We start from the raw sequence: 25572 nt of genomic DNA on the forward strand, positions 1-25572 counted from the left end.
ATCCTTGTATCCTTGTATCCTTGTATCCTTGTATCCTTGTATCCTTGTATCCTTTTATCCTAGTATCCTTGTATCCTTGTATCCTTGTATCCTTGTATCCTTGTATCCTATTATCCTTGTATCCTTGTATCCTTGTATCCTAGTATCCTTGTACGGTATTTTCCCAAGGACAACTTCTCAAGGGCTAATTTCCCAAGGGGCAAACCGAGGGCCGAGTGCTGCGGCTAGGATGAGCTAGGGGCCAATTGCGTGTATCCTTGTAATCTTGTATCCTTGTATCCTTGTAGTTTTTTATCCTTGTAGTCTTCTTGTATTCCTTTTATCCTTGTATCCTTGTATCCTTGTGTCCTTGTATCCTTGTATCCTTGTATTCTTGTATCCTTGTATTCTTGTATCCTTGTATCCTTGTATCCTTGTATTCTTGTATCCTTGTATTCTTGTATTCTTGTATTCTTGTATCCTTGTATTCTTGTATCCTTGTATTTTTTTATCCTTGTATTCTTGTATTCTTGTTTCCTTGTATTCTTGTATTCTTGTATCCTTGTATCCTTGTATCCTTGTATCCTTGTATACTTGTATCCTTGTATTCTTGTATCCTTGCATCCTTGTATCCTTGTATCCTTGTATCCTTGTATTCTTGTATTCTTGTATCCTTGTATCCTTGTATCCTTGTATCCTTGTATCCTTGTATCCTTGTATCCTTGTATCCTTGTATTCTTGTATCCTTGAATCCTTGTAAACTTGTATTCTTGTATCATTCTATTCTTGTATCCTTGAATCCTTGTATCCTAGTTTTATTGTATCCTATTCTTGTATCCTTAAGTCCTTGTTTATATTTTTTACTGTTTAATTTTCTCAGTTTTGAATCCTGGACCAAATCTCAAACGTTGCTTGCGGCAAGAAATTGATCTTTTAACCCTAAAACTGAAGAAATTTAAGGTGTTCCATTTTCTGCACCATGCAATTTTGAGCACTTAGAAATTACAAATTTAAAACTTGTTTTTGCGTATTTAATGTTAAAAACATACAAAAGAGTTAATTTCTTGCTGATACTGCTGCGCAGCTCCTGGTTCTTTCTACTATCCTAATCCTTATATTGCACTCTATGCAGGCTACATGCATCTACACTCTACAGGTTGCATAACCGTTTATCTAACAGACAAGAAGAAAGAAGAGAGATCTTTGACGCAGATTTGTATAATCTAAATTCATAGAACTTTTGAAGAAATCTAAGAAATTGGTATAAGAAAAGTCCAATAAATAAGTCTTTTGAATAAAATCAGTTTAAAGGAATTAAGTCTTTTCAACAAACTCCTATCGTCGCAACCCAATGTTGCAGACCTTTCAAACTTCGAATTCTGTTCAAATAATTCCAGTTTAAAATATTAATGGTTCACAACATCAGGGGCAAAGATACAGAGATACTCAATTCTTCGAAGTAGTTGCGGGATGGTTATTTCTCTTCAATTTCTCCCAGGTCCATGGTTCTATTACTACCATATTTCTCCTCTATTTCTGCCAGGTCCATGGCTCTACTACTACCATTACTACGAGCTCTAGCCTTGCAGTATAAATTGCAGAGTTTTGCAATGTCGGGACGCTGAGTTAACCTTGAATCATTTTCAGAATCGTATCTACTCCTTCTCTTTCCCTCAAATACCGTCCTCCTCATCCTCTTTACCTTCTCTAGACCCCTCCCAGTCTAGAGAACAAGTAAAACTTTCTTACTCAGATAATAGATTTTTATTTGTAATTTTATCTCTGATAATTGTGTCAGCTAATAGATATTGTAGGCTTGGTACACCTAGTACACCTTGCATCTGAATTATGGTTGACTTGTATAATGTATATTTTAAAATGAACCTAGTTATGGAGCTCTCATAATATATAGCACTGTAGGAGAAAAAAACGGGTTTACGACTTCATTTTTATCTTCTATAGAGTACGCTTTTATACTGCTAGCTAAAGTGCCCGGCGTTGCCCGTGGAATTTTGAAGAAGAAAATCGATTTTTGAAAATAAAAATTTTGATTTAAAAAAATAAGGGCCCGATCGGTTCAGCCGTTTTGACGTTTATTGGATACAAACAGACAGACAAACAAACAAACAGACAGACAAGCCAAATTTATATATAGAAGATATATAAGCGAAAAGCTTTATTATATAGATTGAGCACGGTACATCGTCTTAAGCATGTTTATTTCATCTTAAGAACGTTTATATCCTCCAGAGAACGTTTACATCATCTGGAAAAGGTTCATATTGATTATAAACTATGGAGCACGTTCATACGTAGCTGCAGAAGCATGATCATATAGCACTTTTATACCATCTATGGCACGTTTTTATGTTTGGATTATCTGGAGCACGTTTAAAATTCTAAAGCATGTTTAAACATCTAGAGCACGTTTAATTATAACATCGGTCGATCTGGTACTTATTATCCGGAGTTTACAAAGGAATATTCACCGGACCATGTTTTTCTTCTCAAGGGTAGGTTTATATTATAGTTATATTAAAGTTACCAACAACCCTAATGAACCAATCAGAATGCGTCAATCTAGATACTTTAATAAAATAAATACTTCTTGATTGGTTCATTAAAAATCTATGAAACATATTCATATTTATCTTTTGCCGTTAACATGTTTTATAAAAGGTTACTTCATGCTGCCGGGTTACTTATAATGAGTAAGCATTTAGAATTACGACTCCACTGATTTTATTATCATCCTTTCCGTTATTCTAAATGGCGCACTGCGGAGTTCAACTTTTTTATTTTTAACCAATTAAAGAGGTTAAACGTCGAAAATTTATTTGTTGAATCTGATAATACAAGGTCTTAGATATTTTTAATCTATATATAAATTTAGCTTGTCTGGGTGTCTGTCTGTTTGTTTGTATCCAATAAACGTCAAAACGGCTGAACCGATTGGGCCCAAATTTTGTGCGGGTCCTCACGTGACCACAGGAAAGGTTTATGAATGATCAAAATTTTAAAAATTTGTGTTAAAAGTTTTTTATTTTTATAAAATTTAGAAAATGCGCGAAAAAATATTATGAAATCCGCAAACTTTTTTGTTTTTGTTTTATGCTGTACAAAGAGAAGATGCTCACAGATAAAGCCACAATTAAAAGTTGAAATAGAAAATGGGCGCGAAGCGCCCTAAAAGCCTAGTTTTCATAAAGTCTAGTTGTCGGATGTAAACATTTTAATTGTACACGTATGACGATGGAAGTAAGGCGAATAATGGTTCTTTCCATTCTCATGTTGAGTCTTAAATTTCGCTTTTCATCATTTAGAGGAGTTTTGGACGAAAAAAGGGGGAAATTGTGGCTCGGTCGTACAATAAAAAGTACTTATACTTCGAGCCGCTTTTTCAAATTGAGAAGAATAAGTTAAAAGTTTCTAAAAAATGCATCCAAATAAATTTCTTTTTCTCATTCATGGGAGTAAATTAAAACTTAAACTACGTGGTCACAAAGTTGTAACAAGTAATATTGCATTTTGACCTTTTCCTCAAGTCTAGATTTGAGTGATATCTAGAATGTAATGTGCGCCTTTAGTTTAAATATAGAGTCCATATCTTTCAAACGCAACAAAGCGGCTTATTTTAGGCTATCGTTCATATCTCCTTGAATAACATGGCCCTAATTATCCTCAGCTTAATGACCTAGCAAGGTGTAATTAAACCAGGTGATTACAGGTTGAGTTCTTGGATAAAAATGTTCAAATGCACGTGTTCTGTATAAACTCTTTGTTTCCAGTCCTATAAGAGGGATAGAAGCTAAAATAATAGTTCCAAAAATGACTTTGTTAGTTTACGTGATGGATAAGAACTTGTTTCCTTTTCAAAATCTTTAAAGGTTTTTTACTCAAAAAGGTTCCACATAAATCTGAACAGTTTTTAAAATGTCAAAATTGTGACTTTTCCTTGTGTTTAGAAAATCTACGGCAAAATCTACCACTAGCAGATACTATTTAGATTAGGAACCCAGCTTTGGCTTGAAAAAGAGTTTTCTTTATAAGAGTCAACCCATTCAACTAAGAACTTTTTAACGTAAATAACAACATTCTCGTGGTTCTTGAATTCCCCATCAACCAAAATTTAAGGCAAATCGGTCCAAGGGTTCATGAGTTATGATCATACATCCAAACAGAGATTGCTACTATATATATAATTGATATACAGATAGATGTTATTTATCCCAGCAATCATCTTTTCGGTTATGGTATTCTGCATACATTCTTATAATTCCAACCATCATTCACGTCAAAAAGAAATGCGCAAAATAAATTTAATTTTCATGCTGTGACAAATTTATTCATCAGTAAAACTAGTTTTATAGTTTCACAAAACCTGAATATCAGAAAACGACGCTAAAAAATAAAAATGGGGGATAGAATTCAAATTGTGTGTTGCTGATGGACCAAACCTCACTGAGTTAATAAAGAAGATGTTAGTTCAACATTTTATTAAAAATATATTTCAGTCTGGGTTGACCCTAATTAGTTCTAATGATATATTGACCATCAAAATACATATTAAAAAAATGTTTCAAACCCACAAGAAAAATAACAAACGAAAACAAAAAAGTTTTTTTCAAAAAAAAATTGGCAGTTAAATCGAAAAAAGGAAACGAACTCGGATCATGATATGAAAAAAGCTAATTTAAAAATGTTCGAAAACAAAGAAAAAGTGTATATTGTAAGCTTAAAATTAAAATCTGTTAAAAAAGATAAAATAAAGTTTTTAAAGTGAAAATAATAAAACGCGATATAATTTTTTTTTCGAAGTAGAAAAAAGGTTATCTTCGAACCAATCACTGTTATTTTTTTTTAGAACATTTCAATGCAAATTGCACTAAACATTCAAATAGAAAACTTATTTGTATTTTTGCTAGGATTTTTACAAAAAGTATTTTGCAAAATTATTTACTTTTTAAAAATCCAAGTGATAAAACTAATTGTTTCTTTAACACTTTTGTCCGAACCCCACTAAACTTTAAAACATTTAATTTAACTAATTTACAAATTGTTTTATAATTTTAAACTGGCCATATAATGATATTGTGCAATTTTTAATAACACCTTGAAGAATTCTATCAATCTCAAGAAATTGTTTTATTTTACTACAACTAGCTGAATGGCCAGGCGTTGCCCGCGGAGTTATTAAAAAATCTAGTTATAAAAAAATTAGATTTTTGAAAAAATATTTTTTAGCCATATGTTAATCCCAGGGTAGCCTTGGGTTTCCTCAAAAAAATCAATAAATTCGGTCCAGTCGTTTGGCCAGCTATAGCTAACATATATATACATACAAATATATACATATATATATGCTGCTGAAGAATGTCAAACATGAAACACAGTGTCCGCAATAAACTATATCAAATAAACAATAGAAAATGTTCTCAACTTATTAAAAAAGATACAAATATATATAGATATATATATATATAAGCGTAGAGCTATGGATATTAAAGGAAGCAAGCTGCAAGTTAGTATGGGGGTTATCAATGTTATGTTTAATTGCAAGTCAATCTTTAACAGAAAATGCGATTAATTCTATTGCCCCCCCCCCCTCTACTAAACCCTGCAAATCTTTCGGTCAGTGTACACTGACCGAAATCTTAGTTATAGGGAGTGTAGATAGGAGTTTAGCGTATTGTTGTTATGTGTAAAAATAGAATGTTTTTTTATATGTGTATAGCGAATGTTTATCGCATAACTGGAGTGTAGAAAGCATCACTATTTCCTTTATTAAAGAAATCAATTTGTTTACAATAAAACCAGTATCCGATTTTTTTTAGCCTTTCCGCCTATCCATTCTCCTTGCATTTACCTGTTACCCCCATATCTTTTGTTTATTAATAACGTGTACAGGGTGTCCCAAGACATTGGAATTCAAAGATGACTTGAAAATCGTCCTGGATTTCTAATAGTTAACAAAGAATGTTTCATATAAAGAGTGCACAATGTACATCCTATGAGGATATACAAAATGTGCTACCAGCGGGGATATTAACAATTTTATTCAGTTTCAATTTAATAAACAAAGGCAAAATTGTATAAATCGGAACTTTGATAAGCACAAAAAATGCAGACCTCATTTTAGAAATAAAGGAAAAATGGATAATTTGTGATTAATAATCAAAGAATTTTAATTTAAATATTATGTTGACGTATAAAAACCGCAAATTATTTCCAAGATTAAAGACGATTTTCAAGTCGTCTCTTAACTGTCATGTTTCGTGGGACATCCAGTGAATTCATTGCCTTCTTGTAATGTGTTTGTTTACGTGCCTGTGTGGGGGTGTGTGTGTGTGTATGTGTAGAATTGCGTATTGCGTCTGAAAGTACAAGATGACTGTAATGTTCGAGGATTTGCAGTGCAGAGAGCGGGATACATTGTCGCGGGTTGCAACTGCAATTTGTGCAGTTTTAGTGCAGTTCTAGTGCAACCAGCATGTTGCACTAACCTCCCTTGCACACTAACCAGCACATTATCCAGCCCTCACTAACAATACTAATATTGTATGATGAATATATTGTGATCTAACACTCCAAACCCTAATCTCACAATAAAAAAACTCTAACAAGTGAAAAAAGTAAAAAATAGAATTCCGGAATAACTGAAGTAAAAAAGATAAATTAAGGTAAGAAATTTCAAAGAATATAAGTATTTATATTTTGTGCATGTTTAATTTATATATATGTATATTTTATGTAAATGATGATAAAAATGTAGTCAAGTTCGTAAAACTTTTATAGATGATTATGTTCCAATTATCAAAACCTGATTTCCGAACCGAACATAAAAATGTCACTTTAGACAAATTGTTGAGTTTTTAAGATATTAGATGTCGAATTTGCAGATTCTTGCTCCACTTGGTTGCAAAACAGTAATTGGATTTTTTGCGAGCCACGAAATAGATAATTCTGATAATTACGGTGACCTTGAAAGCTCAATAAATAAAATTGGAAACAATGAAAGAACACATTAAATCCTTGCTCAACAAATCGATTTGGGAAATCCAGCTTTCCTTCTTTTACTTTATTTTAGTTGTTTCGAAAATGAGTTATGTGAAATCTTCTAAAATAAGGTTTTTTTATTTTTATTTTCAAAAGTAATTGCATAGTAATCAAATCTATGTAAACTTATAACCCCGATACGATTTTACTTCATGTGCTAAACATTATGGACTTACAACAAAGTATTATTACTAATGTTTCTAAATGTACCTGATCACGGGGTAATTAATACTTTTTGAGATTGGGTTGGGGTTTTAAACTTATCTGAGCAAAGGGATCAGAAGGTTACGAACTTTCAAGCAAAAATCAAAGAGAATTTTGCCAATTACTTCTGATAAACTAAAGTTAAAACTAAATGCTTTAAAGTTCTGAATTGTAAATTTCTAGGGCTACAAAAAAAGTTAGTGAGGTAAAATCTATGGGGTAGATGTTGCGACACTCAAAAGTCGAACCAGTCTTGAAAATTATTGCAATTTTTTTTGGCTGTCTGGATCTATATGTGTGATGTCTAGATCTTTTTTTAGGTCAATTATTTTCTTTCGATATGCTTGGAATATACAAGATATATTCTTTAACAATCCCAACTCAATTTAACAATCCCAACTCAATTTGACAATCCCAACTCAATTTGAAAATATGACAATGTTAACTTATACTCTTGGATAAATTCAGAGCCAGTTTTTATCCTGCACGTTGCTTCTGTTGCTACATCAATATTTTCAAAATATGTTTAGAGAAAAAAAAAATCCTATTAAGAGAAAATTTATGCTTAAAATCCAGCCAGCAGGGAAATAAGTATCCAGCCGGGACTAAATTCAAAACTCACATTATTTTCCTGGCTGAAACCCAGTTGTGCGGGTGCCAATAAAGTGTGGTTTGTAAACTTAATATTGTCGGGTTGAGGAATGAAAATTATTTCTTCACTAGGGATAAAAAAAATATAAAATGTATTGCTCTTGGGATAAAAAAAAAGTTTTCCAAAGAAACTCATGGATTTTACAGTTATCATACAGTGAAACCCTTAATAACGAATACATCGAAAGAATTCATCAAATGTCGTATTCTTCACTTTCTGATAATGGAATGTTGCAGATATTTAGTTTTTTTAATTAAATGATTATATGGAACTCTTTAAAACTGTTCCCGCATATTCATGGCTATTTATTTATTTTCGCAAATACTGAAATTTACGAAATATAGTATAAAACTCAATGAAAAATTGTCAAGACGACATTTTATAAATTCTTCCGATGTATTCGTTATTAAGGGTTTCACTGTATAAGAGTTATTAAAATTGCTTACATAATTATATTTGGTACATGGGATAGAATCTATAGATATCCTTCAAGATGCACTAACATTCTAGCTAATTGAGCCACATGAAAAATCATTAAAATTATCATATAACTGTTTTAAAATGAGTAATAGAGTAATTTTAGTAAAATCCTGCCTCAAACGGGTTGTTTTTTAGGAAAAACTATGAATTATTCATGAACTATGGTTCTCCCAAATTTTGCAATTTATTGATTTACTATAGCTTGGGAACCCAGCTTTTTCTGAACACTAAAAAATCAGCTTACTTAGGTCTTAGATTTTTAATTCAAGCTAAGAACATTCCCGTGGTTCTACCGAGTTCCCCAATACAAATTTGAATCAAATCTGTCGAGGGGTTCCCGAATTTTAATTGGACGTTCAAACAAATAATCAGAAATTGCTACTATATATATATATATATATATATATATATATATATATATATATATATGTATATATATATATAATCATAGGACCAGATACAAATACAAATCTCTTTATAGAATACTATCTAGAGTGCCCGGTGTTGCCCAAGTTTATATTATTATTCATAGTCATAGCTACTACCGTTATCCTGCACTTGATATTAAATCATGATTTTAGCTAAAGTGCCTGGTGTTGCCCATGGAGTTTCAAAACTGTTAAAAATGTAGCCTATGTCACTCTCAGCATACCCAGGGGTGTTTCCTAAAAAAATTCAGTCAATTTGGTCCAGCCAAATGGACTATCCTTTTCCGCTCAAGTTCTGAACAAAAAATCGGCTTTTTCTCCGGCCACAGTTGTCTTTGAAAAGTAAGACTGATACCAATTAATAGCGAATAGGCTATTTTTTATCATGAAATTATCCAAATAAGTGAACGGTCCTTTTAACGATTTAATTTTAGTAGATTATACTAGAAGGATGGACGCAAAGTTTGAAAATAAAAATTCTTACATTTCACCTTCCCCAATCAACATTAAACTTCTAAATACCAAAAAAATCTAGCCTTTAAAATACAAGACTTGATATGCACATTGCACATTGCACATTGCACAACCACAATTATGAATGAGTGGCTTTATCTGACCGCGGCCTGAAAGGGAGCGGGGAGGGATTTTACTAACATTTAAGTCATCTCACATTTAATTTCAAAGAAACGAGAAACGATGCAGAATTTAAATCTGTTGATGGAAATATTCTAAATTAGTAAATAATTAAAATTATTATTGACTTGACAATTATTGGTTAAACATTAAACCACCGACAAAACTTGGTAGCTTCCAGTTGTCTTATACACTTTTAGTAAACCCAACAAATTTCGAAAAATCAGATTTTAGTTTACTCTATACTTCGAGTCCTAGATTACTCTATGGATCTAGTCCTAGATTTATCTATGATTCTAGTCCTAGACTACTCTATGATTTTAGTCCTAGATTACTCTATGGTTCTAGTCCTAGATTACTCTATGGTTCTGTTTCTAGTTTACTCTATGGTTCTAGTCCTAGATTACTCTATGGTTCTGTTTCTAGTTTACTCTATGGTTTTAGTCCTAGATTACTCTATGATTCTAGTCCTAGATTACTCTATGATTCTAGTCCTATATTTATCAAGGTTCTATTCCTAGATTAATCAATGCTTCTAGTCCTAGATAACCATATGATTATAGTCCTAGATTACTCTATGGTTCTGTTTCTAGTTTAGTCTATGGTTCTACTCCTAGATTACTCTATGATTCTAGTCCTATATTTATCAAAGGTTCTATTCTAGATTACTCTATGGTTCTCATCCTAGATTACTCTATGGTTCTGTTTCTAGTTTACTCTATGGTTCTAGTCCTAGATTTATCTATGATTCTAGTCCTAGACTACTCTATGATTTAAGTCCTAGATTACTCTATGGTTCTAGTCCTAGATTACTCTATAATTCTAGTCCTAGAATTATCTATGGTTCTGGTGCTAGATTACTCTATGGTTCTAGTCCTAGATTACTCTATGGTTTTATTCCTAGATTACTCTATGATTCTAGTCCTAGATTACTCTATGATTCTAGTCCTAGATTAATCTAAGGTTCTAGTCCTAGATTTCTCTATGATTCTAGTTCTAGATTCATCTATGGTTCTAGTCCTAGATTACTCTATGATTCTAGTCCTTGATTATTCTATGGTTCTAGTCCTAGATTACTCTATGATTATAGTTCTAGATTACTTTATGGTTCTAGTCCCAGATTACTCTATGATTCTAGTCCTAGATTACTCTATGGTTCTAGTCCCAGATTACTCTCTGATTCTAGTCCTAGATTACTCTATGGTTTTATTCCTAGATTACTCTATGATTCTAGTCCTAGATTACTCTATGATTCTAGTCCTAGATTACTCTATGGTTCTAGTCCTAGATTACTCTATGGTTTTATTCCTAGATTACTCTATGATTCTAGTCCTAGATTACTTTATGATTCTAGTCCTTGATTATTCTATGGTTCTAGTCCTAGATTACTCTATGGTTCTAGTCTTAGATTACTCTATGATTCTAGTATCAAAAATCCATAAAATGAAAATTATTCAAATTGCCGAGGATTACAATTATGAAGGATATTAAAATTCAATAAAATTTCATCTTTGCACAAATATCAAATGTCAAAATCGTGTTTTAAAGAAGAAGAAAAATTTCTATTGATCCATGTTTTCTTACAAAATATTTAAACAGAAAATAAAATATTAATTTTATTTGATTTTAGGATGTCTGAAAAAAGTGTGTTCCCTAGTATGAGAGTTTGCTCCGACTCTGCCACACCCTACACTGATGCTACCAAGGTAGGCGTGGATGGGAGGGGGAAGAGGGGTGAGGAGGAGGGGGGGGGGTACATTTCAAATTATGTAAGAGGTTGTTAGTAACATTTATCGCTCTTTTTATCCCAGTTTGTTGGTGAGTTTTGGTTAGATTATTTATCTATCATTGCATTTTAATTCTTATTTCAAAATAATGCTGGAGTTGGTACTGTATTGAAAATAGGATAAACTCAGAACCTTATTTTTAAAGAAAATGCCGATAAAAAGGGTGTCATCAAAAAGCAAACGCGACCGTTTGTATACAAGGTTTCAATTTCAATTATTACAAACAATTTGGAAAGAATATAAAACGAAAACATGGACTTTTCGTTTGAAATCATAATTTTAGTAAATTATAATTAATAAGAATTCAGTTAATAGGCTTCACAAAATCACAGTACTTCTAAAAACCTGTAAAAAAAATTAAATTGAGAGGTTGCGTGACGTGAAGGATTAACGTCATGAGTCTTTCAAAAGTTGAGCTTACAGAAAAAAGAAGGCCCACTGAAATATAGATAAGGCTGAAAGTTATTCATCAAATTTTAAAAAGCCTCGTCTTTAAAGTGGTGCAACGCCTTGGCCATTTGTTTTACCTCAACAGCTCACTTATACTTTGTTGTATTCCTAGAAATAAATTTATCTCTACTTAAGTTTATAAGTAATATTTGGCAAAATACTGCTTGATTTTTGCGTAAAAACTTGCACTTCTTGATTTGCAGTGGTGCCATTGATTTATTTTAAAAAAGCTTACATAAGACAATTTTATACCTTGCCATGAAAAACTGGTTGAAAAAATCTAACTATTTGTTCACTATTATGAAAACAGTGTTTAGGATATCTCACAGATTATTACAACCTTAGCATTCTATTCATAATACTAACAAAGTGATATTTTTCTCGAAAAACTATCTGCATATTTGACATTATACGAACAAGTGAAATAGTTTTTTTTTCACCAACTCAAACAAAGACGGTGGCGGGTTTAAATTGTCATGAAAGCGAACAGATTTTAAATGATAAGCAATTTTCACAAAACCTCAAGATTTGAAAACCTTTCTGAAAATTAGTGAAAATAGCGAGAATTCTCACTAATTTAAACAAATAAAAAAATTATTTGTTCATCATTAGAAATATTCCTTTAAATATTAAGCCGCCAAAATTTTTTGCTCTTAACAGTTGTAATGATTTCAACACTTTTTCATTTTGCATTTTATCATTATTTTATTTACAAATGTGAATTTTTCTATACGCTAAGGGAGACATGTTTGTTGTGTTAATTTCTAATTATTTAACTAATGGAGTTGAATTAATTAAAATGAAAAATCTGACGATTTTTTTCTATTTAAAATTAGTTCTTAGAGTTTCAGGAACATTTTATTTTTCGAATCCAAGATTTAATTAAGAAGTTGAGTCCTAATTTCTTGGATTCGGAATCATTACGCTTTTTCTTAGAATTTTTCAGAAGATTGTCTTATCCCTGTATACTGAAGTAATTTATGTTTATTGAATATCCCTGTATACTGAAGTACTTTATGTTTATTGAATATCCCTGTATACTGAACTACTTTATGTTTTTTGAATATCCCTGTATACTGAACTACTTTATGTTTATTGAATATCCCTGTATACTGAAGAACTTTATGTTTATTGAATATCCCTGTATACTGAAGAACTTTATGTTTATTGACTATCCCTGTATACTGAAGTACTTAATGTTTATTGACTATCCCTGTATACTGAAGAACTTTGTGTTTATTGTATATCCTTGTATACTGAAGTACTTTGTGTTTATTGAATATCCCTGTATACTGAAGTACTTTGTGTTTATTGAATATCCCTGTATACTGAAGTACTTTGTGTTTATTGAATATCCCTGTATACTGAAGAACTTTATGTTTATTGAATATCCCTGTATACTGAAGAACTTTATGTTTATTGAATATCCCTGTATAATGAAGTACTTAATGTTTATTGAATATCCCGGTATACTGAAGAACTTTATGTTTATTGAATATCCCTGTATACTGAAGAACTTTATGTTTATTGAATATCCCTGTATAATGAAGTACTTAATGTTTATTGAATATCCCGGTATACTGAAGAACTTTATGTTTATTGACTATCCCTGTATACTGAAGTACTTAATGTTTATTGACTATCCCTGTATACTGAAGAACTTTGTGTTTATTGTATATCCTTGTATACTGAAGTACTTTGTGTTTATTGAATATCCCTGTATACTGAAGTACTTTGTGTTTATTGAATATCCCTGTATACTGAAGTACTTTGTGTTTATTGAATATCCCTGTATACTGAAGAACTTTATGTTTATTGAATATCCCTGAAAAGTTTTCATGACAAATATTAATACTTTAATTAACTGAACGCCTGAAGGTATTCGGCCTTCTCACCACACTTAATCTTAGCTTTGAGGATTCAAGATTTAAGATTCAAGATTCAAGACTCAAGATTCAAGATTCAAGGTTCAAGATTCAAGATTCAAGATTCAAGATTCAAGATTCAAGATTCAAGATTCAAGATTCAAGATTCAAGACTCAAGATTCTAGATTCAAGATTCAAGGTTCAAGATTCAAGATTAAAGATTCAAGATTCAAGATTCAAGATTCAAGATTCAAGATTCAAGATTCAAGATTCAAGATTCAAGATTCAAGATTCAAGATTCAAGATTCAAAATTCAAAATTTAAGATTTAAGATTCAAGGCTTAAGAAATTCAAGGTTCAAGATTCAAGATTCAAGATTTAAAATTCAAAATTCATGATTCAAGATTTAAGAAAGATATAAGATCTGAAATTCAAATTCATGATTTAGGATTTAAGAAAGATTTAAGAAAAATTTAATATTTGATGTTATTTTAAGATTTTAAAAGTTAAATCTAGCCTTATCTCATCATCCTTTTATTATATCTATTTTGATTTTATATTTTCCTTTTAACCCCTTTAAATTGCTTTAAAATCCCTAACTTGGCCTCCTTTGAAGTTTTACTGTTGAAACCACTGGAAATATATATAAAGAGGATTATATTTGCCAGCCTAAAGATATTTAATATGAGCAAACAACCCCTGAGAGTTTGCAAACAACCCCCTGATATAACTTTGCAGGCAAATATTGTCCTCAAAGTAAATCTAAACGCATTAAATCTGCGAAAATTCTTTGGTTTATGTTGCCGGGGAACATATTCAAGAAATGGCGGCATCCGGCAGGAATTTAAAATCAATATGGCGGCCTTTGTAATTTGACAATACAACACGAACGCCTAATTTCCGATTTCATCTCATAATTAATTTTTCTTTTCTGTTAGCAAATGAAAGTTGCAAGACTAAAATTAAGAAATTTATTCTTTCCGTAGAAGTTTGCTTATTTGTATTCTTTTCACTGATAAATCGTAATACACCCCGGACTAACCAGAGTGAGAAAAAATTCGGTTTCTTTTATTTGAAATCAAACGTATTTTGGTCTATAATTCAACAACCTTTAACCCTATCCCCGCTGGGGTACTTGAAAACCAGGATACGCTGGGGGGGGGTCAATTTGACCCCCCCCCCTCTAAATCCCATGTTTTATGTCCAAATATGACAAATGATACATCATTAGAAAGCTCTTGTGCTCTACTTTTAGAATCTGCAAAAAAATTTGCAAGTTTGCGAAAATTGAATTTTTTATCGCAAAATCCAGTTTTATAGTAAAAATGTTTGCAAAAAAAAATTTGTCCAAAAAATGACAAATTATACATTTTTGAAAAGCCCTTGACCATGCCATTTCAAATATGCAAAAAGTTTTGCAAAATTTTAAATAACCTGATTTTTAATCAAGAAAAACTAAAAATGTGCAAATTTCCTTTGACAGGTTGTTTGCAAAAAATTTGCAATTTTTTTTTCGCAAAACTTGTGCAATCTGTTTCCTTATGTCATAGGCTTTCCAAAAAGCTAAATTTTATCAAAATCTGACAAGTGAAAATGGGCCAAAACAAAGATTTAGTTTGCTACAGGCAAAAGCAGTCATTCAGGCAGTGTGCCTGAGGACTCAGGCAGTTAGTATTAAAGCCCGGTTTTAGGCCTAAAGGGAGGGCTTTGGGTATGTAAGAAAAGTCAGAAAAGTTCAACAGCCTCAGACCAATACTTTTTGAGTTATGTAAAAAAAACTACAGGGGGGGGTCAAATTGACCCCCCCCCCAGCGGGAATAGGGTTAAACTTGTGGATTCGTTTTTTAAAAAGTATTTAATAAAAAACTTTTAAAAACATGTATAAGGGGTCAAATTGTGATCGAAATTAGTAAGTTTTGATGAAATGAAATATCTTCACTCTTCATTGAAAATCTAAATTTTGCATAACGCCGAATTGCATTCTATTATGAGATAAGATAAACTTTGAAAAAAAAACTAAAATAAGGATGATTGGGTTTGTGAGGTAATTTTAACTGCCAAGACGTTGCGACACTTCAAAATCACTTAAAATTTTGATTTTGAACAAAAATTGTGCCATTTTTAGCAAATACTCTAAAGAAATGTTTTTTTTTTGGTCTGGGTATGCATGTGCAATATAATATAAATGTACACTGTACATTGTAAAGGGTGTCACAATAAACATGGTAATTAAGAGAGAGTTGAAAATCGTCTTATCTGAAAAAATCCCTCAGTATCTCCGTCAATTTTAAAGGTGCAAAAATGGGATACCACATTTTGTAAATCCAAGACCAGTAGCTTTAGATGTTAAATGTTTAACTGGGATATTACTAAAATTGTGTTAACGAAATAATGTCGCGCGGAACAAAGACGATATGAAAGTCGTCACTTAATTCCATGATTATTGGGACACCCAGTATAATGTGATGTTATTAACGAACATACATTAACACTTCTTAGAGGGTGTTAATTTCAAAATTAAACTCATTTCTATGAGAAATAAAAAATAAAATGTTTTGAAGAAAAATTGAAACTTTTAAAAGTTATTCTTTCGTTTTAACTTTAAGAGTTGTTAAGAAATGCAATTGTTATTAATAAACTAAAACAGTTAATTTTTTATCTTTTATCTAAACCTATTCGATGATTGCTTATTTATTTATATGTATTTGTTCATTTTTATACCCCCAAGTGCACTGCACATCTGCTGGTATAGAGACCTGCATAATATTACGCAAAATGACGTAAGCCTATAAAAGAACGAGAAATTTTGCTAAAAATGCGCGTGCATGCATTTAGGAAAGTGCTCTTTCACAAAGATCATTGTTTGTCTGTTCCTAGGCTACAAGTTTTCTGAAACTTTCTTTTACAAAACCCTATTTTTTAAAAAAATCTTGATTTGATTTTCAATTAGCTTTTCTTTTTAATGATCGTTTTTGTTTTTCAAGGTATTTTTTACCAAATATTTCAGGAGAGTTCTTTAAAAAATCTTCTTTTGTGTTAATAATAATTATTAATCAATGCAGTCTTTAATAAAATTTATAAAGGCAATCCAAACCTACCATTCAAGAGCTTGAAAGTCCTAATTTTAAGGGATTGTAAACATAATTTCAAGTGGGTCCCCCCCATGAAAGAGTTGCATGCCTGATTCACAACGGAGTAGGTTTTCTAACTTAAAACGTGTTGAATTCTGACAATTTCCTTCTTTATGTCTGCTGAATAAATCCACAAGTCGATTTATATAAAGAATCCAAAATTAAAAATGACCAACTTCTTGTAAAGGAAACTTTCAAACATTTCGGGCGTGTCCATTTTTAACTGGAGGGCCACTACTGAATCTGTTATTTCTTTGTAAAATGTTGGAGTTGGACATATAAACTAACTGCTGAATATTACAGGCTGTGAAGGCTCCCAGTGCTCCACACATCAAGAGACCAATGAATGCTTTCATGGTTTGGAGCCAGATAGAGAGAGCCAAGATTATCAGTAAAACTCCAAGAATGCATAATGCGTACATCTCACAAACCTTGGGAGCCAGGTAGGTGCATAATATTAACCTTGGGATCCAGGTAGGGTAGTTTACTAACCTTGGGAGCTAGGTAGGTTTAGCTTACTGAATTTGGAAGCCTTCTAAGTACAATACACTAAAGGAATTGAGTCTTTGCCACAAACTCTACTTTTCTAAACCCTATATCTTTGGATTCCAATGTCGTAGACCTTAGATATTTCAAACTATGAATTCTGTAATATCAAATAATGTAAGTTTGAAATATCAAAGATTTGCGACATTGAATTCCAAAGATATAGGGATTTTAAATTCAGAAGTTTGTGGCAAAGACTCAATTCCTTTGGGAGCGAAGTATATGCAGTACAATACATTTTGGAGCGAGGTAAATGCAGTACAATAAATTTGGGAGCCAGGTAGGTAGAGTACACTAAATTTGGGAGTATACAATTTTAAAAGACAATTACAAAAATATTTATTTTTATAATCAACACGCGAAGCAGTTGATGAGAAAAAATTGCCGTCATCCAATTTTTTAAGCAATTCGAAGACTAAGACAACTGGACTTAGTTCGTGTATGGGACTAAGGATAGTATCTCGACAGGGCTGGCAACTTTTTTAATGGAAATCTCGCATTGGTGAAAGATTTCAGTAATGAGAATTCGGTTCAAATTTTACTTATAACTGTGGACATACGAGAAATTGGTTAATGGGACTGTAAGCGTAATTTCATGTGACCCTCTCTCCTTTCTTAGATGGCATTGCCCGATTTACAGTGGTACCCTTAAAAGCTTTGTCTGATCAAGTATGAATTAGATATGAATGTTAAAAGATCGAAAACTGCAGGAAAACATATCGAAATTATCAGAACTAAGCACTTTAAAAACTAGAAAAACGACAATATATTTCACATTATTGACCAAATAAAGGTTTCAAGGGTACCGTTGTGAATCAGGTATTACCATCATTGAATGGAGGGTCACTTGAAATTACGCTTACAGTCCCTTTAATCTCCTCTGGAACTGAGAATAAGTTTAACTTATTCCTTCGATTTATTTAAAAGTCTCCAGCTCAAGATTTTTAAAAAAATTATAATTTTAATGAACTAAAATATCCTGAGAAGATTCCCAGAGAGAACAGAGATGAGATATGATCAATATCTCATGGTTCAACTGTTTAGTAAAGGATTCAACTAGTAGATTAATCTTATATAATGAGATAGATGAAGGAGGGGGGGGGAGGGGTTTCTTCATCAGAAAATATTCTAACTTTAGGTATTTAATATTCAAATTATTCTTCTCCGTGAATTACTTTGAAACTGGACTTCATGCCTTGAATTAAATTGCAAGGTTTTATTGGAAATATTTTTGTAAGTTGAAAGAGAGACGTTTTACTATTCTGCGCACGTGCTATATTGTACGCTACTGATGAAGCAATAAATAATAGATGAATATCTTTTCTCAGATCTGACACGCAAACTGATTGCTGATTTGATAGAAGGCAGGGATATTAAAAAACGACGACATTTAAAGATAGATTATTCGAGCTAATTTTCTCTTTCCTTGTACTTGTACCAACATAAATAGGTTAAATTCATTGTGATGACAATTTGCAATGTTTGCACATTTTTTATTTTTACTACAGTAGTCAGCGTTTATGTCAATACAATGTAGTCAATTAAAGATTTAATTTCTATCAAGCCCTTTTCAAAACAAAAAGAAGCTGTTAATAGCATAAATGACTAGAGTATTTTTTAAGAGGTAAAACGGTAATAAATTGAAAATACTTTTCTAATTAAAAGAAAATGTGAAGATGACAATCATTTCTCAGTTTATTGGTTATCTCAATACATAATTCATAATTCCAGGTGGAGAAAGTTGAGCGAGAAGGAAAGACGACCTTTCCGACAGGAGGCGGAGAGGTTACGCCTTCTTCATATAGCGGAGTTCCCACATTACAAGTACAAACCTAGGTAAAACATTTTATATTATACTCCACGTACTTGATTGTCCCAGCTGACCAATTTATCGTCCTGGCTGGTTTCAAATTTTTAACTACTTTATTGTCCCGACTGGTAACTTTATTGTCCTTCCAGACTTAAAGCATAAATGTTCCCTTTTTGTATGATTGATATTCTTTGAGAAAGTTTCTGTTTATCTAGAAGGAGAGTAAAGTCTGGACATTTTTAAATCATAAACCAATATTATCGTCCCAGCTGGAAACTTTATTGTCCTTTCGGACTTTTAGCATAAATGTTCCCGTATGTATGATTAATATTCTTTGAGAATTTTTATGTTTATCTAAGAGAAGATTAAAGTCTGAAAATGTAGAACACCTATCGTCCCGGCTGGCAATTTTATTGTCCTTCAGAACTTTATGTTCCCGTAAATGATTAATATTTGTTGAGAAAGTCTCCGTTTATCTAGGAGGAGAGTAAAGTCTGGAAGGAAAAGTAAGGATCAGGTTGAAGAGGAATCTACCAAAGATACAACTAACAACACTGCCATAGTACAAACAGAGGACGAGTCCAACCAACATTACTCAAGACGATATTCTGTGACGAGTGACGAGTACCCAGCTAGTCAGGAGGACGGATCTAGTCCTAGGATACAGTTGGATGAGCTGAATGAAGAATACAATCCTGCCTGCTCCGATCTCCAGTTTCAGATAGATCTGGAGGATTCAGATTTCTCGCTCTTCTCCCAGGATCCGCTCCCGGGGGTTGATACGACGTGGTTCTCAGATAAAAGTCCGACCTACACGGAGTATCAAGGTAGTAGGGGAGTACCGGAGGAGCATAAATACTACTCGGAGCGGGGTTCAGGACAAATATTTAGCTGGAATCTTCCCACGGTTGACAACGACGACATTTATCCGAATCCTTACAATGAAGAGGAAATGGATTTGGTGGAATTACAGCCGATAACATCTGAAAGCTGTCCTCCGGCCATTCTCAGCTGTCCCAGCTGTCATTGTAATCTCAGCTGTCGGACTGATCTGACCGGCACGATGAGCTTGCCGGTCAATGGATCTCTTTTGAATTTTGCCGAGACCAGTCTAAATATAGATAATCTTCTCTAAGACAAGTTCAAATGTTCTCTAACGTGAAGGATTATACAAATGTACATGTTGTACGAGGATTATACAAATGTACATGTTGTACGAGGATTACAGAACCATTTGCTTTATTACGAAATCTTACTATAGTCTTATAATTTCTATGCCGGCAGGGAGGGNCATTCTTTAAGCCATTTATAATTTTAAGATAAATCTTGGATATTTGTTAATCTCCGGTTTAATTCTAATATCTATATTTTTTTCTCTGGCTAAACCTTGAAAAGATATTAATCGCTAGGATAAATTTAGAATAGATATAAATAATAATATTCATGATAAATCTAGAACTCAAAACCCATATTTTTTTCTAGGATGAATATAGAATAGATATCTCTATGGTTCAATCTAGAATAGTGTTAATATCTAGGATAAATCTAGTATTTAACTTACCTTTAGAATAAATCTAGAAGGGATATCAATCTCTAGGATAAATCTAGAATATCTAGAGATCTCTAGAATAAATCTAGAACAAATATTAATCCTAGAATAAACTTAGAATATATATCAATCTCTAGAATAAGCCTAGAATATATATTAATCTTTAGAATAAACCTCGAATAGATTAATATCTAGAATAAATCAAAGATTGATTAATCTCTAGAATAAATCAAGAATGTATATTAATCTATAGAATAAACCTAGAATAGATTAACCTCTAGAATAAATAAAGAATAAAATAATCCCTAGAATAGATCTAGAATAGATTAATCTCTAGACTACATCTAGAACAGATTAATCTATAGAATAAATCTAGAATAGATTAATCTCTAGAATAAATCTAGAAAAGATTAATCTTGAGAATAACTATCTATATATATATTAGAATAAAGCTAGAAGAGATTAATCTCTAGAATAACTATCTATATATATATTAGAATAAAGCTAGAAGAGATTAATCTCTAGAATAACTATCTATATATATATTAGAATAAAGCTAGAAGAGATTAATCTCTAGAATAACTATCTATATATATATTAGAATAAAGCTAGAAGAGATATCAATTTCTATGATAAATCTGGTATTTTCTGAGCACTGCATATAAGAATTATATTATATTAAGATAAGATCTTAAAATGTTTAAATGTCCTGAAAGGGGATAAATCTCTCCGAATATCTCGTATTTTTAAGTTTATTGTCAACATTTTTGGAAACCATCAGATTTGTTAGGGGTGCGCCGAGTGAAAAGGTTCATGTTGAAGACGGGTGGGGGGAGGAGGGGAGGGGGGAACGGGGATGCGAGGGGTGTTATGAAGGACATATACTTATTTCTTGCATAACATAATTGAAAACAAATAACTGCCATCAATTGTAAACCTAAGGGCTCTCGGGTGCACATTGTATTTTGTGAATAATATCGGATTTATTTGACCAGAAGATAATCTCAGGTTCAAGCAGAAAACAGGCAAAACCAAGCCTAGCGGCGTCTTTACTTATAATCAATAAAAGACAGAGCATGCCAATCACACGACCAACTTAAACTGAACAGTTTTTTAACGATCTCTGATATCTATCTTATACCCCCCGCCCCCACCCCGTTCTTTCGCCCCTTTCTTAGTTATGAAAATTATCCTTCCCCTCCCCTTTCTCCTTAAAAATCCCTTTCCCCCCCCCCTCTTTACAAATATGTGCCTTGTGCATAGTATTAGATGTAAGTTTGAATTTAAAGTGAATACAATGGATTTTAGAAATGGAATAAGATTTGTTTAAGTGCATGTAAAATATAAAACTAAACCCCGACAATCTTCAGGGTTAGCATTACTCAGATAGACTGGATCTAATGCAAGTTTTGGATAATTTTTCCCAAAATAATTTGATTGAAAAATTTTGATTTAAATATAAATCAAAATATTGATAAAAATAAAGTAAGCGTTGATCAAAAAATTGCTATTCAAAGGATTTTTTTGACTAATTGAAATTCATGGGATTCGTTCCGAGAAAATCTAAAATTTCATAAGATAAAACATATGATTTAAAAATTCTTATTTTTGTGTAATTATGGTATGTGTATAAATTTTATAAACACTCTCTATAAGTGTGTCCAAGAAGTTTTAAAACCTTTCGTCAATTAAATCAGACTGATGCACGATGCCATCTTGAAATTAGAAAAATGCACATAAACATCAATAAGGACAAACTGAAAAAAAGAAAATCTTGCACAGATTATCATCTAGTTGAATCAAACTTGCATTTGACCTTTTAAAGCAAAACAATGAACAGTACAGGGGGATCCATTAAACTGTGGCATGTAAAGACGACATTTAAGCAATCTTATTTGTATTTCAAGTTATTTGAAAGGAAATAGTTGTTTTATTAGCTAAATAATCAATGAAATTTGTCTGTGTACACTTCACAATTGCCGTGTTACATGTTGATTGGACTTTTTAAAATCATATTTTGATTCTTAGACTTGTCTGTCTAATCCACAATTGTATAGGTCCCCCTGTTAACCCGATATAAGGGTGCTTCTATATTGGGATAAACTGTTATACGTTATCCCTGTATTTAACTGAACAAATCCAGCTTAAATTTTGTGAATTTCTACTGTGTGTGCTTTCAATCTACGTGTAATTTTGTATCTTTAATATTTGACTTTATATATTTAACTGTTTATATGTGCATTATATGTCTTTTACATAGTTCATCCAAGTTTTGATATTTTTTGCCTGTCAGTAATTTTTAATTTAAACTTCTATTTCAGAGTTTTAATATTTTTTATCTTTACCTTTGCAAATGTTCATTTCATTTATTTTGGTATTAATATGATTCTAGACACAATATTAAGAAAATCCTTAATTATTGCAGCAAAAAAAGTTTAAGATTAAAAACTTCAATTAAAAGTTTTAGTTTAAAGTAACATCCTTTAGATGAAGTTATGCTTAAAATTATAAATATACCTGTAATGACCTGAAAACAAAATGAACAGCCTCAATCAATATTCTTAGATGAATTTTAAACCCTAAGTTGGAAACAGCCCAAATAGCTGTATTGAAACAAACATCCAGCTGATACCCTGTTCAATGCGCTCTTGCCGCTGAGTGTTTTAAGTTCTCTGCAACCTTTCAGGATTAAATCACGTGATCTCCTCTTTGCCTTTCTTGTGTTCAAGCTTTTTGTAACTGTTTATACCATTTTAGAATATAAATATAGAATGTAAGTGTGAATTTATCCGTATTTAATGTGCATTATTTACTCAAAAATAATTGGTCACAACTCACAATTAATTCAAATTTAATTTAAATAATTTGAAATTTTAAAACTCTGAAAAAGAGAATATTAAATATGCAATATATTTCAAATATTTCAAAATTTCTTTCTCCTTCCTCCAAAATTTTTTCCCGGATCTCTATAACCTCATATAATTCAAATAAAATACACAAGCTTCCATTTTTTTAGTTTTAGACCATTGCAATCAAAATTTTAGGAAGAATGTTGAAAGTATTCAATTTGTCAATATATAAACTTAATTTTATAACTTTTTATTTCAATTTTAAACTTTAAGAAGCGGCAGAGCTTAATTTTCATGTGTACGTGTTTTAAATTAATACCTTTTAAGAGAGCCCTGGCACAGTTCAAAGTCCAACTTTGAAAAAAAAATTGTAGTTAAAATTGTTTGCATTTTATAGTTTGGGCATTTACAAGTATTTGTATATTGTGATCAGTGTTTACTTCTTTTATATAAATAATTACATATTTACAAAACTTATTAAATACATGTTTTATCAATAAAAAACACTTTTCGTGCAGAAATTTAATTGAAAACAAATGATTTCTCAGAGTTGCAAAATGTTGCAATAATAATTTGGCTTTGCAATTGCATGTGCTAAAATTTGATCTGACCAACACAAATTATGCTGGGGGGGGGGGGAAGGGGGTGCAGAAAAAACGAGATGAAATTGCATTAAATTTATTCATGCCGATGTATAGGTGCCGGGGGGGGGGGATAAAACACCAAAATAATCAAGTCTGAATATCCATAAAAATGGATTGGCTTCTAGAGAAAATAAATCAAAATAGTTGCAATAATTTATACATACTTTTACAATTGGTTAAAAAAAACACAATTTGCAAATGTTTAAAATGCCGACTTTCGCCAACTGTAGAAGTGCAGAAATACAGAATTTTTCTTTTAAAAAAAATTTTCTTTTAAGAAAAGAAATCTGTTTAGTTTTAGTGCGCTTTAACCAAAAATCAGGATTTTCAACAAGAAAGGAAATGAGTTTTTGTAACAAACTCAGATTTTTTAAACTCAATATCTCTGCTACTGGATGGAGGAAAACTTTGATATTTCAAACTCAAATTATTTGATCTACCAAAATCCATAGTTTGAAATATCTAAGGTCTACGACATTGGGTTGCAAAGTTATAACGATAGGAAAATTTTAGTTTGTGGCAAAAACTCAATTCCTTTATATAAATCAATAATTCACATCGATACCCTGAAAACCATAAGGATGTTGATAAATAAAAGAAAACCTAAGGTATAGGAATTGACTCTTTGCCACAAATTCAAATTTTGTAATTCTTATATCTTTGTAACCTGATATGGTGTAAACCTTTGATATTTCATAATTAGATTATTTGATCTACCAGAATACATAGTTTAAAATATCTAAGGTCTGCGAGATTGGGTTGCAAAGTTTGTGGTAAAGACTCATCAATATTTAGATAAATAGTTAATATGAGTTTAGTTAATTTTGATAACCATCATAAATGTACAATGTTATAAAGTTTCTTACTATGAACAAAATTGCTCGTTATCTCACTTTCTCTTCGGTCGGCCTCAGCGTACTGCAGATCACTGCAGTACGCACAGAAAGCTTTGTTTAAGGTGGAATAATAATATAAAAACGGATGATTAAAATTCTATCTATAAAATTTAATGCTATAATATTCTTTTGATAAATCCTCAAGAGTATTAAAAAGAATTATTATCTGAAATCATGGTTCGATAAATATCAGCTGTATCTCCATAATGCAATTATATTCAAATATATCAAATATATTTCAAATATTTGATATATCAAACGATATTAAAAAATATTTTGTGTAGTTAATAAAATTCAGAATTTTACAAATTCGATTCCACTCCCCCCCCCCCGTCCTCCTCAACAAAAACCACGAAATTGTAAATCAAATCGACGCAGTTGATCTTAAAGCGTATTCGTAAATTATGTAAGAAACATCTATTTTTATTTTTGTTCGAGTCAAAAAGAAAATCTACTTTACCACGACAAAAAAAGGGAAAAAAACTATTTTTAAAAAAAGTGTCATGTAAAAAAAGGACAAGTCCACATATTTAAACACTACCCGAGGTAGTAGAGGGTAACCCACAAAAAAGTGGACTGTTAAGACATAAAACTCTCAAAATGGTGGCGATC

At 31.6% G+C, this 25572-nt stretch overlaps 1 protein-coding gene across 1 annotated transcript; it reads left to right on the plus strand.

Annotated features, from left to right (window-relative positions):
* Nucleotides 1-6406: 6406 nt before the first annotated feature.
* Nucleotides 6407-20306, plus strand: LOC111697654 (putative transcription factor SOX-14). Its single transcript, XM_023467729.1, has 5 exons — nt 6407-6659; nt 11063-11138; nt 16970-17109; nt 18944-19048; nt 19503-20306. The coding sequence occupies exons 2-5, from the start codon at nt 11064-11066 to the stop codon at nt 20155-20157; spliced, it is 975 nt and encodes a 324-aa protein (XP_023323497.1). The 5' UTR covers nt 6407-6659; nt 11063; the 3' UTR covers nt 20158-20306.
* Nucleotides 20307-25572: the final 5266 nt, after the last annotated feature.

This window comes from Eurytemora carolleeae, unplaced genomic scaffold (genome assembly GCF_000591075.1).
Source record: "Eurytemora carolleeae unplaced genomic scaffold, Eaff_2.0 scaffold115, whole genome shotgun sequence".
Lineage (NCBI taxonomy): Eukaryota > Metazoa > Arthropoda > Copepoda > Calanoida > Temoridae > Eurytemora > Eurytemora carolleeae.

What these genes read in the sequence shown, in the direction of transcription:
- LOC111697654 (XM_023467729.1), top strand. Translation starts at nt 11,064, where the DNA reads ATGTCTGAAAAAAGTGTGTTCCCTAGTATGAGAGTTTGCTCCGACTCT. An exon ending in CCTACACTGATGCTACCAAG is followed by an intron (nt 11,139 to 16,969) that starts GTAGGCGTGGAT and finishes TGAATATTACAG; the next exon opens with GCTGTGAAGGCTCCCAGTGC. An exon ending in TCACAAACCTTGGGAGCCAG is followed by an intron (nt 17,110 to 18,943) that starts GTAGGTGCATAA and finishes TCATAATTCCAG; the next exon opens with GTGGAGAAAGTTGAGCGAGA.